The 15,485-nt window shown below is 46.3% G+C and overlaps 1 protein-coding gene across 2 annotated transcripts in view; it reads left to right on the top strand.

Moving 5' to 3' along the window:
- kdm1a (lysine (K)-specific demethylase 1a) overlaps positions 1–15,485 on the top strand; it is a 28,786-nt gene continuing 13,301 nt past the window's right edge. Inside the window, exons 1-10 of one of the 2 annotated variants that reach the window (XM_083791359.1) lie at positions 1–78; positions 1,560–1,596; positions 2,198–2,494; positions 3,708–3,873; positions 3,989–4,122; positions 12,556–12,634; positions 12,920–13,012; positions 13,124–13,230; positions 15,041–15,122; positions 15,290–15,384. In XM_083791359.1, coding sequence (XP_083647485.1) covers positions 1,567–1,596; positions 2,198–2,494; positions 3,708–3,873; positions 3,989–4,122; positions 12,556–12,634; positions 12,920–13,012; positions 13,124–13,230; positions 15,041–15,122; positions 15,290–15,384 — 1,083 coding nt within the window. In that variant the 5' untranslated portion in view covers positions 1–78; positions 1,560–1,566. Of the gene's footprint in view, positions 79–1,559; positions 1,597–2,197; positions 2,495–3,704; positions 3,874–3,988; positions 4,123–12,555; positions 12,635–12,919; positions 13,013–13,123; positions 13,231–15,040; positions 15,123–15,289; positions 15,385–15,485 lie in introns of both variants that reach the window. The other variant, XM_083791358.1, reaches the window with a different exon arrangement.

Raw genomic sequence — 15,485 nt, 5'->3', positions numbered from 1 at the left:
GATAATTCGAGAGGACCTGCGGTGGAGTGGAGTGGCTGCCCAGTGCCTTTGTGTTGACATTTTCGTGGACTGAGAGAGGTAGTATTAAACTGTAATTATTTTTCCACGTGTAGAAACAATGCGTGTGGCTGTAGAAATATCTACCCTAAATTATTTTTTCAATTTATTAACGGAGAACCGACTAGAAAACCAACCTAATGATATCTTTATCATGTCACACCTGCTACTGTGCCACAGCTGCTGCTAGCCGATTCTCATTGTTAGCCCCTTGAGTAACGGTAGCTAACATTAGCTAACGGGCTAAAATTAAGATCAATTAAGATTGTAGAGACTGTAGGGCAAATAAAATCCGATTTTGACATTCGTGTTCAGTCCTCTGACTTAATGCCCAACCGCCATGTTGATTTGACTGATACCGTTATTAGTGTCAACAACAGCAGAGAGAACGCAGAGGCTAATGCATTATATTGATCATAGAAAGTGTTAGCTAGAACGCTAGCTAACGCTAGCCAACGGGTTCTATTGGTCAGGCCAGTAAGTCCAAATTTCATTAACAGAATCAGAGTTACAAATACCTGTAATCGCAGAGCCAATGTAAACATGTGCGTACGTCCGTACTTTACCAACTGCAACTGATGTGTAGCCAATTATTTTTAACGTTTAAAATATATGATTGACGGTTTTTTTCTCTCCTAATCTGTTCTTTTTTACATTTAGATAAAACATATATTTTCTTTTCATTCTTCTATAGCTCTCTGTGTGTAGAGGTTGTGCTAAAGGACCACTTTCCTACTTATCTTCATATAATTGGTATTTGGTCCTCATCCTCACTAATGTTCATGATAAAACAATTTCTTTCTACTCACTCAGTCTGTGTCTCATAGGATGGCTGTGGGCAGTTCAGAGAAACCCTTCCGCAGGTGACATCATAGTTAGGCAGATTAGTTTTAAACAAGATTTTAAATAATTTGTAATAAACATATATATTTAGATCTTTATTATTGTGAGAACGATGGCTTCCATTTTCGCATTGCAACTTTTCAGGAATAGAAAGTCAGCAGTTTCTATTAGCTTTGATGTCACTTGTGGACGAGTTTCTGAACTGCCCACAGCCCTCCTATGAGACATGTCATAGACAGACAGTGTTTAAAAAAAAGGCATTCTTATCATGAACACCAATTATATGAAGGTAGGTTGAAAAGTGGTCCTTTAAGGATGCTTGTATATGGTTGAGTCTCTCAATGTGGTTTATACTGTTTAAATAAATAAACCATGGCTCACATCTTCTGTTGTTTCACACTATGCTCAGTTTTTAGTTGAAACATTGAGGACAATAGAAATGGAAACACGTCTTCTACAAGGTTTAAAGGTTTACTGGTTTAAAACGTTAAAAAATAAAATAAAAAGGGCAACACAACTATCAAGGTCTAGGACTAGGACATTAGAGTGAGTAGTTATTCCAAGACCTCCGGAATGTTATAGAACCTATTAATGGCCAACATCTTTTTATCTGTTATTTCGATTATAACAATGTCTGTAATTCTGTCTCTATTTCTTAGCGTTTGAATGGATATTACCAGGTGCACGGAGAAATGGGTAAAACAAGACATGGTTATTGTACCATAGAGCCCTCATTTCATAAATTCATGACATTGACATAACATTCATGCACAGTTTTTTCATAGCACATCTGTTATAGCTGCCATTCTATTGTTTGGAGTCTGCATCCCCCCAGAACTACTAAATGGTAGCCTTTGCAGCAGTTGCATCAGTCCCTATCAATGGAATGGCTTATACTAGAGAATCAGGCTTTATAGTATTGCCTGTTTAAATTCAACAATTTATAATGCATCTTGTAATAATCAGCAGGGTTCCAAATTCCAATTCACCCATATTCTGTTGTAGCTTGCCTTTTTTATATATATTTGTTTTTTTGTGAATTCAGACTGCATGAAAAGACAAATTGTGATTATGTAAATGTACATATTTCTTAACAACGTTCACACTTCACCATATTTTTTTTAAGGAAATGTATTTATATTTCAACTAGTCTTTCCGTCATCTTCTTTTGTTGTGGCCTGATTGTGCAACTCTCGAGTTGTAATCATTTCACTTCAAATACATTAGACCCTTAGGTCATCATTTTGTTTTCAATCGTTGGATATCTCATGTCTGTTTTTGTTCTCTGCTTCTACAGGAGAGGCCTCCGACATCCATGATGTTGTCCTCCAGTAAGAAGAATTCAGACCCTGGCTCCTCTTCCTCCTCCTCTTCATCATCTACAGGAGCAGCAACAGTGGAGAGAGCCTCAGGCCCTGATGCTCAGTCTGGACCGTCAGCCTCGGCTGCTGGCCCTGCGGATGTTAAAAAGAAAGAGCGGGCATCTCCCAGTGGGGAGCCTGGTGGGCCTCCTATGCCCCATCCAGCAGGCCCCGGGGGGATGGACCAGGACTCTGCTGAAGTCCGCAGGACCAGCCGCCGCAAGCGGTCAAAAGTAAGCGTCCTATAACTCCTTTGCCTCTATACTTAGAAAGGGCTTACTAGAAATGTCATGATACAATGATTAATTGCAAACATTTATTACAAACGCAGCATGTCAGCAATGAATATATGTGCAGTCTATCTGCAATGCTTATATACAGTACATGAATATGAATTCGTTATCTGTCTATCAACAGTTATCCATGGATCCATGGATCTGAAAGCTTGCAGATCGGCTATTTGCACTACTTTTGCATGACACTGTAATACCACAAAGTCTACAATTTATTATTTTATGAAAAAACATACAAAGATGAAATGTGGTCATACAAGGTTTCTGCCCGACTATGTGTATGGTATGGTAAATGTAACAAATAAAAGTGAGCAGTGATACAAAAATACATCGCATGGATGCACCTGGGACGTCTTCCAACATCATACCCCTCACTCAGGCGACCCAGCCGCGGTTGATAGAAAGTCCCAGTAGCTACCCTTGATCAGTCCATCAGGGAATGAGCAAGGCCACACAATCCGTTGCTCCGGAACTACTCTGCCGGTACTGGGAGAACCAAAATCTGGCACGTGGAAGTACTAGGCTCTGTGGGTTGACTCCCTCCTAAGTCTCACCAGGTCCACTCCTGCTCTCACCAGGCCCAGGACCTGTGCGTTGCACCAGACTCCCAGTACCAGGCACTGCATTCAGGGGTGGTGGATTATAATGGCCCTCCTAAAGGCCTCACCAAGTTTGTTGGGCTTCCTCCTCACGGAGGACACAGGCTGGGGCGCTAACCCATACTGCTCACCTGGGTGCAGTCTACATTCCGGCTGTCACCCGTTTCTCCAGTGGTCACCAGACTATACCTGGTTGTCACATAGTCTATTCCTATGAGTCACTATAAATAGAGTTCCTATGAGTCACTATAAATAGAGTTAACTAAAAAATACATCGCATGGATGCACCTGGAACGTATCTTCAGTGATGTTTCCTGAGGTCAACGGGGTTTCGGGTCTACTACTATTGTGCATTGTTGACAGTGCAAGCAAATATTGATGCCAGTATGGTCCTTTTTAGATGTGTGGTGACTGTAGATGTATTGCACATTATAATGCACTATCATTTTAACATTTCAGCATTGTCAGCAAGTCAGTTCCTCACCTGCCTCCTTCCCAACCAGCTGACCGTGGACTAGGTTTTAATGGCGCTTTTATTGTGCCTCTTGTTGCAGGTGGAGTACCGCGAGATGGACGAAAGTCTCGCCAATCTGTCTGAGGACGAATATTACTCTGAGGAGGAGAGGAATGCAAAGGCTGAGAAAGAGAGGAAGCAGGTTGTCCCTCCTCCACCCCCACCGGTGGAGGAGGAGAATGACAGTGAACCAGAGGAACCCTCTGGTGAGACTGAATCTTAGTCGGTTGAGACAGATATACACCAATAATAACTTGCCTTACCATAGTAGCACAGCATATGTAGAGGAGAGGATTTGTACAATCATAAGTGTATTTTCAGGTGTAGAGGGAGCTGCCTTCCAGAGTCGTCTTCCACACGACCGTATGACATCCCAGGAGGCCGCCTGCTTCCCTGACATCATCAGTGGCCCACAACAAACACAGAAAGTTTTTCTCTACATCCGCAACCGTACGGTAAGCGCACACACACATACGAAACACCTTCATTCATTTGCCTTTTTTTTATGACCCTGGCCTAGGGGTTCCACGGACCATAGCAAAAATACAGGGGAGACACAGTTTAAACTAGAACTGCACTGTGTCTAATGCCTACTTGCTTGTTGCACACTAGTAGCTCATAAATGGCCTACTAGTGCGCAAGCAGAGCGTGCAAGTACTGTCGACCGCTACAAACAAACTGTCAAATCTCAGCTTCTCTGTGAAGGAATGTTTGAAATGTTGAATTATTAGATTTAGCTATTTGCTACCTACCTACTTTATGCATGTAAAAAAGTAGTATTATGAAGTATGGTACAAGTTAAATAAATACAGTTAATTTAAACTAAACTGCACGAGGAAGCTCGCTATGAACTCGCTATTGAACCCTACAAACCCTCCCGCGCACTCAGATCAGCCAACGCAGGGAAGCTGGAAGTACCCTCACTAAAAACGCCGGGACAACGCTCCACACGTCCCAAACTCTTCTCCCTTCTGGCTCCAAAACTGTGGAATGCACTTCCCATTGCAGTCAGAACTGCAGCATCACTCCCAATCTTCCGCCGTAGTCTGAAAACCCACCTTTTTAGACTCCATCATGGCCCATAGCACTTACCCTACCCCCTTAGATAGCATTTCTGTAGACTTAGATAGCATCTGATACAGACTTATAGCATGTTATGTAGACTGCACTATAATTGCATTGTATATAGTCATAGCACGCCATAGTACATATGTATAGCATAGTAGTATATATATATATAGTTTATATTTATAGTCTCATAATATAGATATTCCACTGTTACTTTCTTAGCTTACGCATGTTTTATGATAAATGCTTTTGTGATGTATTCCCATGCTTTTGCTTTTGTAAATTGTATGAAGATTGCGTCTTCTGACGTGATCACAGAAGCATTCAATAAACTCACAGGCAATCTATTGGCTGGGTCTGAGACTAATGTGCACCTTAACCACCCCCCCAGGCGAAGGTGATAAAAGGTGTCATCCAACCAATTAGTCTTCACTTTTGTGTAACTTCTCATGAAGATCACTGCATTGCACAAAGTCTCGATTTCAGTGTGTTTGAGTTTCCTAGGACAGGAGCGAATTCTGGTTCCAAAAACTGCACCACTGGTGAGTTCCTGACTTTGAGGTTAAAAATATTCCTTTCATAAAATTCTACTTGTTAGTCGGACGGCCAGAGAACGGCCCTGATTACAACTAGCGACAACTAAGCTATTTCTAGCTACAGTTACGCTAGCTTTTAGCTACAGCTACACCAGCTACTAGTTGGTAGGCCAGCACACGGCCCTGACTAGCCATAAGCCTGCTACAGCTAAGCTACTAGCAACTTAGCTTGGTTCCTGCAAAAGGACGCCGGTGTTAGCTATTGTTAGCATCCCACTAAGCTACCCTCCCCAGCTACCACTCCTGCTATCGGCCTGCAGAACGCTAAAGCAGTGATGTCGGGGAAGAGCGGTATGTCGGCTACGGCTGCCGACATACCGCACATCCCGCCTCGCCAACGTACGAGGCGCGCGAATCACCCTCCCCCCGTCGAACAACACGACGATGATGAAGAACAGTCCTCGGAGGAAGACCAGAGCCAGAGCTCCAACGATGGCTCCTCCTCTGGCGCCTACTCTGAGGGCTCGTCTGAAAGTGGATCAGACTCGGACTCTGAGGGATGCCTCAGAGCCACTCTCATCGCGGGAATGCAACCTCGGACGGCGGCCCAGACTGAGCCCGCAGCTGCGGATGAAACCGAGCCACAAAGCGCGGCGCCCGACGCAGCGCCCCAGGCCGATGCTCAGAACCGAGCCCCTGCTCGGTCCCAAGTCGTCCTCGAGATGGACAAGTCAGCGCTGATCGATGTATTCAAGAGGGCCACCGAGCGCAGCGGTCTAACATGGCCAGCTGAAGCTACCCCAACGGCGGCGGCGACAGACACGGCCTGGGAAGGTTTCGGCGACGATCCGGACGCTCCCCGGCCAAAACAAATCCTACCCTTGGCTAAAGGTTTCACGGCGGCGCTCGGCGAATCCTGGGTACACCCCTACACCCACTCTTTCCAACCCACACATAAGAAGGAGCTTGATTGCGTCGCCATGAAGAAGGTGGGTCTGGAATCTCTGCCTGATATGGACAGATTCCTAGCTTCTCATCTCCTACATGTCCCCGATGTCGCCCCACCGAAAGAGCCGAAGTTTACATTAACACATGAAAACGACATGTCCACGATGACAAAGAAGGCATACGCGACGCTGGCGGGCTCCGTAAAAGCCATCAACGCCATCACACTACTCCAGGGCTCTGTCTCTCACATCTTTAAAACATCGGGAGAGGCATTGGATCTGGAGCAGATCTACGAGCTACGGAGGCTCCACAAAGAGGCGCTTGCGCTGACAAGGTACAATACGGAGATGACTGGGAAAGCAATGGCCACTCTAGTAGTACTAGAACGGGCTAGGTGGTTAAACCACTCCGAAACCAAAGAAAGAGCCACTTTCCTGGACCAACCTATCGGCACAGTAGCCGATCTCACGGCCAGACACGAAGACAGAGAGAAGAAGAAGCAAGCAGCGCAAGCTTTCATGCCAACAGAGAAAAAGCCTCCGCACGTGAATAAAATAAATAGATCCTCGTACGGCCGCTCTATGAACCGGAGGGACAACGAGAGGGAGCGCGGCTCCAGACCTCCTTTCAAAGCTCCGGCGGCTGCTAGGGCCCCCTCTGCTTCGGGTGGCCAGTACCAACACCAACGACAGGATCGCAAAAAGGACACCGTGACCCACGGTCAGCCTCCTTCCGCGGCGGCGGGACGGAGGCGTCATCGCCACCCGAGCGCCAACAGTAAGCAACAGCGTAAATGACACTGTGCCGAGCCTCGGGGAGGCGTTGATAAAATCCGTCCCCCTCCGCCCCCACGTTCTGGGGAGAGCTTACGCTCGCAGCGTAGGCGTAGCAGCCTCGGGCTGCACGCCACTGGCGCAGAGTGTACCGGACAAGATGGATGTTGTTGTTGCACCAATATTTGCAGAAAAAAATTCGTTGCATACTGTAACTCCCCTGTCCCCCTCCCTGATTCAAATAAAGAGTTTGTATGGTACAAAATGTTTGAATCCTTGCCAGAACACACAGGGTATGAGCCCACTGCCACGCAGACCATTAAAACGGCCCGCGGCAGTCGGACGAAACGCAGATATACTGACAGCTCCTCGGAGCTCTGCCAAAAGGCACAAGCACCATGTCAGTTTGATGGCCCCGCCGCTAGGGGGTGCCATTTTACCACGAAAGGGCATGGTGCCAGTGTTAACTCATATGACACAATGCCTTCCGCGAGAGGCACCCACTCTGACTCAAAAAAGAGTAGGGCTGACAAAAAAATCCTCTGACGAGGTGCGTTTCAAAATGGATAGAGTGCGGCGCACACACCTGGGTGGTGGACACAGTGAGAAAAGGCTACAAGCTGCAATTCTCAGCGGAACCACCCACATTCGAGGAGATAATTTTCTCTCAAGATAGCGGACAGGCAGCCGTCATTTTACAGAATGAAATACTCTCCCTGCTGGCCAAAAATGCCATTCAGGAAGTACCTCCAGATCAGAGCCTGAACGGTTTCTACAGTCGGTATTTTCTGGTAAAGAAAAAAGGGGGGGGGATGCGTCCTATTCTGGACCTCCGAGCCCTCAACCGATATCTGAAGGATTTTCGCTTCAAGATGCTGACAAATGCGGCGCTGTTACGCATGATACGCAGGGGGGATTGGTTCACATCAGTGGACCTCAAGGACGCCTATTTTCATGTTCCGATTTACCCACCGCACAGGAAGTTCCTGCGATTCGGGTTCGGAGGACGGGTCTACGTCCTCCCTTTCGGAATGTCCTTGAGCCCCCGAGTGTTTGTAAAATGCACTCAGGCGGCCATAGCCCCTCTGAGGCAACGGGGTGTTCGCATAGCGAGCTACATCGACGATTGGCTCCTGCTTGCGCAGTCAGAGAGCGAGGCACGACTCCACACCAGCTGGGTAGTGAGTCACCTGCAGTCACTGGGTTTCAGTCTGAACTACGAAAAGAGCGTGCTTATACCAGCAAGGTCGACAGACTTCATAGGTATAACACTGAACTCTGCCTCCCTCACGGCTCGGCTGTCACAGGACAGAATTAATTCCGTTCTGAGGTGCGCGAGTTCGTTCCAGGTGGGACGCAGGGTCCCTTTTCGTACGTGCCAACAGATGGCGGGACTCATGGCTTCTGCTATAACCGTGTTACGGTTAGGCAGACTATACATGAGACCTTTTCAGAGGTGGATGCTCTCTCTCAGGGTGCCCAACGATCGTCGTCATCGCCTAGTCACAGTCCAACCGGAGTGTGTATCGGCGCTACGTCCATGGAGAGACGGGTCGTTTCTTTCAGAAGGAGTGTCCATGGGTCTGGTCGTGTCGAGGAAGATCATCACTGCGGATGCCAGTCTGACTGGGTGGGGCGCCACCCACGAGGGCAGAACTGCCAGAGGAGTGTGGGGCGACGAACAAAGGACCGCCCACATCAACTATCTGGAACTGATGGCAGTATGGTTAGCCGTACGACACTTCGAACCCCTCATCAAGGACTGTCACGTCCTGATCAGGACGGACAATACGACGACCATGTGCTACGTCAACAAGCAAGGGGGACTGCTCCCGCCTGCTGCACACACTAGCACAAGACCTGACTCTGTGGTGCGACGCACATTTGAGCTCGATCAGAGCCTCCCACGTCCCGGGGATAGAGAACAGGGGGGCGGATCTTCTGTCCAGAGGGAGGTGCCACTATGCGGAATGGTCCCTACACAACGCGGTGGCAGCTCAGCTCTGGGACAGGTTCGGCCGCCCACAAGTAGACCTGTTCGCCTCGGGGGAGAACGCGAAATGCCCGAAGTACTTCTCCATAACGGGGCAGGAGTCCCTGGGCCTGGACGCGCTAGCGCACGCCTGGCCCAGAAGTCTGCTTTACGCGTTTCCTCCCATTTCCCTGATATCTCCAGTCCTGGAGAGGGTGAGAACCCAGAGCCTATCGGTAATACTGATAGCTCCGGGGTGGGGCTCTTGGAGGTCGGAGATATCGCCTCTCCTCTACGACCATCCGTGGCAACTCCCGCTGCGCAGGGATCTATTGACGCAAGCGAGAGGGGAAATCTTCCATCCACGGCCGAAAGACCTGGATCTATGGGCTTGGCCCGTGAGAGGATGAACCTCGATGCGGAAGGCCTGCCACAGAGTGTCATCGACACTATACAGAGTGCGAGAGCTCGATCGACTAGAGATGCCTACGACGGGAGGTGGCGTGCGTTTGAGAAATGGTGTCTACAGACACAGGCGGTGCCTTTCCAGGCGTCTGTGAAAGTCATTCTGTCTTTCCTTCAGAGTCTGATGGACAAGGGCCTGTCCTATAGCACCCTGAAGGTCTACCTGGCGGCTATTTCAGCCTGCCATGTTGGATTCGGGAATGGCACTGTCTGGGTGCACCCTCTAGTACGTCGGTATATGACCGGTGCAATGCGCCTCCTCCAGGTACCGAAGTCTTTGGTTCCTTCATGGGACCTCGCGCTGGTTTTGGACTCCTTGTCTCGACCACCGTTCGAGCCTTTGGAGTTGGTGGAGCTGCAGCTTTTGTCATTGAAAACGGCGCTACTGCTGGCACTGGTGACTGCTAAACGGGTCGGTGACATTCACGCTTTTTCAGTGAGCGAGGAGTGCGCGCGTTTTTCCGTGGACAGGACGAGGGTAGTCATTACGACCAACCCGGCCTTTGTGCCTAAGAACCAGTTGACCACCTGTATACCGGTGGACCTGGTGGAATTCTGTCCACCTCCCTTTTCCTCGGCGGAGGAGGAGAGGAGGCATACTCTGTGTCCTGTGCGGGTTCGGCGGACTTATATCGACAGGGCGGCGGCACACAGGAAGACGACACAGTTGTTTGTGTCCTGGGGTCCTAAGACCTTGGGAAAAGCTGTATCCAAGGTGAGAATCTCACAATGGATAGTGGAAGCCATTGAATGGTCTTACTCGGCGAGGAGTTTGCAGCCTCCCATAAGGGTGAAGGCGCACTCCACGAGGGGTATGGCGACATCCTGGGCTCTGTCCAGAGGGGTGTCTATCCAAGAGGTATGTACGGCTGCGAGCTGGGCATCCTCCTCGACGTTTGCCAATTTTTACAGATTGGACGTGACGGCTGCGCCAGTGGCGCATGCTGTCCTCAGCGTGGCTTCAAGGTAAGGTTCGGATCTATCGGGCCTCTGTGTGAAGTGGCTCTGGATCCGGGGTTCCTTCCTTTTCACTCCGTCACCCTACAGGCAGGGGTCGAGGCCCGTGGGTCTAGACTTTGTGGTGGCAAGAAGGGAGTGTATCAAGTCTTTTTTTTTTTTTTTTTAAGATTTTTTTTTTGCGGCTTACGCCTTTATTGATTTTTTAAGGGATAGAAAGTAGGCTGACAGGAAACGGGAGAGAGATGGGGGGATGACATGCGGTAAAGGCTGTGTCGGGTCCGGGAGTCGAACCCGCGGCACACCGCGACTGGATCACCAGTCCGGTGCCCAGACCGTTACGCTACGGCCTGGGGTGTATCAAGTCTTCATAGCGAGCTTCCTCGTGCAGTTTAGTTTAACTATAGGTTACGAAGGTAACCCTGGTTAATTAAATAAACAAGCGAGGAAGCTCGCCAAAACGCCCTTCTTGTAGGCAATGCCTCATGAGAAGGTTCCACATGTTGAAGTGAAGACTAATTGGTTGGATGACACCTTTTATCACCTTCGCCTGGGGGGGGTGGTTAAGGTGCACATTAGTCTCAGACCCAGCCAATAGATTGCCTGTGAGTTTATTGAATGCTTCTGTGATCACGTCAGAAGACGCAATCTTCATAGCGAGCTTCCTCGCTTGTTTATTTAATTAACCAGGGTTACCTTCGTAACCTATAGTTTTATCGATTTAGAATTATTCTGGATCCCTTTTTAGTTTCTCAAAGAAAAATAAATCATCTGATGAAAAAAAAGGTATATAAACTGAAATAAAATGTTATCACGTATACAGTATAATTATTTATTTTAAATTGTCAATTGCTTTAAATTTGGACCATAGTGATATTAATACTAAATGACTCTGTATATGTAATTTGTAAGTTGATTAGCGGTATACTGTGGTTACTTTGCGCCACTTTTGATGCGTATGACGTCAGGGTATAACTAGCTCTCAATGATGACGTAATAAAGATGTGGATTAATGGACCCAATGCCAGAGTGTAATTGGTTTTCGATGGTGGCATAATGACGATATGTTTTAGTGTCTGGAGTATTAAAGGTAATGCTCCTATGTATACATGTATGTAATCTGGCACCACTGCCAGGCACAAGTAGTTATTACGTCATTTGCTGGGACAGTGCATACGCATTGAATATCGTCCTGGGCGAAACTAATACTTGCGTGCTCTGCTTGCGCAAGTAATAAACTAGTATTTATTAAATAAGTAATGGAACAAATAATGAATAAACAGACAGACAGGGTGTGGAGTTCTGTAGTGTAGTGCATGTATGCATGAGTGGGTGAGGTGCAAAAGTCACACAAGTGTGACTGAGGACTGAGGAATCAGCCATCAAAGTCATCTACAGGGAAGCCTCGCCTTGTAGGGCCCCTCCCCTACTCTAGGTGGGGCTTCTTTCGTTTTATGGGAGTTGAGAGTTGTCACATTGTAATACAGACCGAATACCCCATCTCAGCAGCCTCAGAGGCTTGACTCCCTACACACACCTCCTAAAATGGCTTTTTTAGCGAGACAAATCAGGAGAAAATCTACTTTATCTCTATCCCAGCAACACTCTTCTGAAGTGTCTCTGTCCATCTGCAGTCTGACGGACGACCAATGGAGGGCTCTGGCCCTCATGTTTAATTATTTTACTGCCAAGTACGAACATTTTCTTACCCACCCCCCATAGACCTCCATTCAAAGTAGGAACTTTAATGCATCATGCTCATATCTCTGAAACTACGAGCGCTGTCCGTGGTTTTGACCATCCATCCAAGGTTTGGATGTAATTTGTGATTTTGTACCGCATTGCTCCCGAACGTTTCTGGCGAAAGGTAAACGGCGTGAGCTAATGCTAATAGTATACAAGAAGTGAACGGCACTGTGAATGCGCGAAACCGGCCTAGGATCGCTAAAGAAGGAAAGGCCAAGCAAAAAAAAAGAAAATCAGCGATCCGGTTTGATATCAATAATGAAGCTTATATGACGGAACATTCCGCCAGAAGCGGTTGTCTGTTGGATTCTATATGGCAGAACGTTCCGTCACAAGCAGTTTTTGTGTTAAAAGGTTTGATATAGGATTGCATGTTTACAAGTAACACCTGGCATTGTATCTTCATATTATGATCTTCTCCAGCTCCAACTGTGGCTGGACAACCCGAAGATCCAGCTGACCTTTGAGGCCGCAGCACAGCAACTCGAAGCTCCATATAACAGTGAGTTCTAGAGCCAGATTTATTTTGCCATTACCCCTCAAATGTGGTTATCAAACAAGGATATAACTTTATTGTTCAAATTTTACACCAATGCACTGAAACGGTGAACTTCCCTGGGAATTATGTATTATAAATGACTAAATAAAATCTATTATTTAATTTCTCTTGTGCCTGCGTACGTGCTCGCTCGCTCTCACTTTGTATGTTTTTCCCATTTCCAAAAGAGGATTCCAGACATATAGGCATTTCAACCCAGCTCTAATCTACTATGTTTATTCTTCCTAGGTGATGCTGTGCTGGTCCACAGAATACACAGCTATCTGGAAAGGCATGGGCTCATTAACTTTGGCATTTACAAGAGGGTCAAGCCATTACCTAGTGAGTGAACTCATTGACACCGCACCACTTTACTTTGTTTTGATGTACCATAGAGAAGTAGACATCTGAATCGAGGAATGCTATCTGTTCCTAATACTGTGTTCCCTGCAGCTAAGAAGACAGGGAAGGTGATCATCATTGGAGGGGGTGTTTCTGGCCTAGCAGCAGCCAGGCAGTTGCAGAGCTTTGGAATGGATGTGACAGTTCTGGAGGCCAGGGTAGGTCACCTGCAGAGGCAGTCACACACAAATGTTGGATCACGACTAGCCTCGGTACCCAAGCTTTTATTTTTGTTCGCATTCGTCTAAAAAAATGAAAGCCTGGGGAAACCCATTGGAAAATCTGGCATAGGAAGCCCACTTCCTTGTATTTCGCTAACCAATAAATTCACCAAATTTGGTGATGTCAGTGTTATAGAGACTGTTACTACAAATTTCACGCCCCCAAATGGGATAGTGTCCCCACTTCTGGTCCGTTAGAACGGTGTACTGCAGGCCAGCCCATAGAAGTCCATTGAAATTCAACTGTAGTTAACCTACTTTTAAAATAATACAAAATTAACTGAAGACTACTGCATATTGATTTGAATTAAAATTAATGCTGTCAAAGTTAACGCGTTATTAATGCATTAACACAACACCTTATTAACGGCACTAATTTTTTAAACGCATTAACGCAACAAAATAAAAAGACAGCGATTGGCAGGCGTGATGTTGAGGAATACATGGTTCCTGCAATGCACTCCCTTCCTTCCCAGACCCCTTGTTAGGATGTTTTAATGTCCATTTACATTTCGCAAAGGTTTTGCTCTTGTCGTACGTTCCAGTCCAAAAAAGCTTGAGAAACCTGTGCAATTCATCCATCCCGACCAAAAGCAAAACCCCCGCTGTTAAATTTGCATCGCATTGTAAACAGCTGTGCCTCGTTATAGCCACACACGTTTCTAACTTGCGGTCACAGTCGCGATACTTTTCAGTTGTGTGGTACTTGTTTATGGATTTAACTGTAACAGAAAGTTTTATCCAGGCTATCCACAGTCCCATCTCCCAGTCACGGAGCTGGGACTGACAGTACACACACAGAGACGGAGCAGCAGCAGCCAGACGCACCAGCTACTGCTAGCTACTAGAAGCCAGATGTGTTGCCAGTATAACTCTATGGCAGAAACAAGCCACCTAGGTCTATACAAAATAAGACAAAAAGAAGCAACACTGGTCGTTTTTGGCCAGTGTTGCCAAATAAGCGATTAGTAAGTAATTTAATTTAATTTATAAGAGATTTTGGGATTATTTTTGTAGATTGAAAAAATATTGGGGGTCCTTTGCTCTTGGCATGAAAATGTCTGAGAACCACTGCTCTAAAACAATATTAGACAAAGTTTGGGCCACAAACACATTGCTCTCTCTCTTCTCCTTTTGTATAAATTAAATAGGCCTATTCATGATTCTGCTTATAGAGAAGTAGCCTATGTTAGTTTGTTTTATGTTGTTTGTGTTGAATGTGCTAATAGCACAGAATTATTCAAAAGAGAGAAAATGGGCAAGCCATAAAATAATGCACATTGCACTTGTCTTTTCATACGTCATGTGGAAAAAAGGTAAATAAAGTAACATTAATGTTGTCAAACCTGATCGGAGCATCTCTACAATACAGCGTTTTCTTTCAGTTCATCATTGAATTTAGAGCAAAAAAGGTTTTGCGATTAATCGCGCGATTAACTACACAAATCATGCGATTAATCGCGATTAAAAAAAGTTATCGCCTGACAGCACTAATTAAAATGTTTCCAAATGTATGAAAAAGATTCACAGTTTTCACACCTTTTTACTCCCCACCAGAGATATATAATTGATCTTTGGATAATTTTTTCTGACCCAATGTTTTGTCTAGAGCATATCTTATAAGTTATTACCAACCATGGATTGCCCTGCAATACTTTGCCTTAGGTTAATGTATCGTCTCAGGTGTCTACATAGACCTCTGCGAAAGAGATCTTGTGACATTGGCTATATATTTGTTTTCATACAGGACCGTGTTGGAGGCAGAGTGGCTACATTTAGAAAGGGCAACTATGTGGCTGATCTGGGGGCGATGGTGGTGACAGGACTGGGTAAGCGATTTATGATATCAATCACAGCATGAATCAAAGCATCCATTAGAGACAACACAAATACTTTCTTTGGTCACAGAGGTCTTGCAGTTAATGACACCCCTCCATAGAGGGCAGAATTATCCACTAAATGATGTGTTCAACTTGATGTGTCTGTCTGTGCTCAGGAGGGAACCCCATGGCAGTGATCAGTAAGCAGGTGAACATGGAGTTGGCCAAGATAAAACAGAAGTGTCCACTTTATGAAGCCAATGGCCAGGCTGTAAGTATCTTGTTCATTATCAGTGATTTCACCCTTTTTAATGTCACAGACCACCTTGTATGAAATGCATTAGGTCCATTTTGTTACGATAATCATGTAGC

The sequence above is a fragment of the Protomyctophum parallelum genome, assembly GCF_964188405.1.
Source record: "Protomyctophum parallelum genome assembly, chromosome: 20".
Lineage (NCBI taxonomy): Eukaryota > Metazoa > Chordata > Actinopteri > Myctophiformes > Myctophidae > Protomyctophum > Protomyctophum parallelum.
The sequence above is the reverse complement of the archived record's forward strand: the minus strand, read 5'-3'. Positions and strand labels throughout refer to the sequence as shown.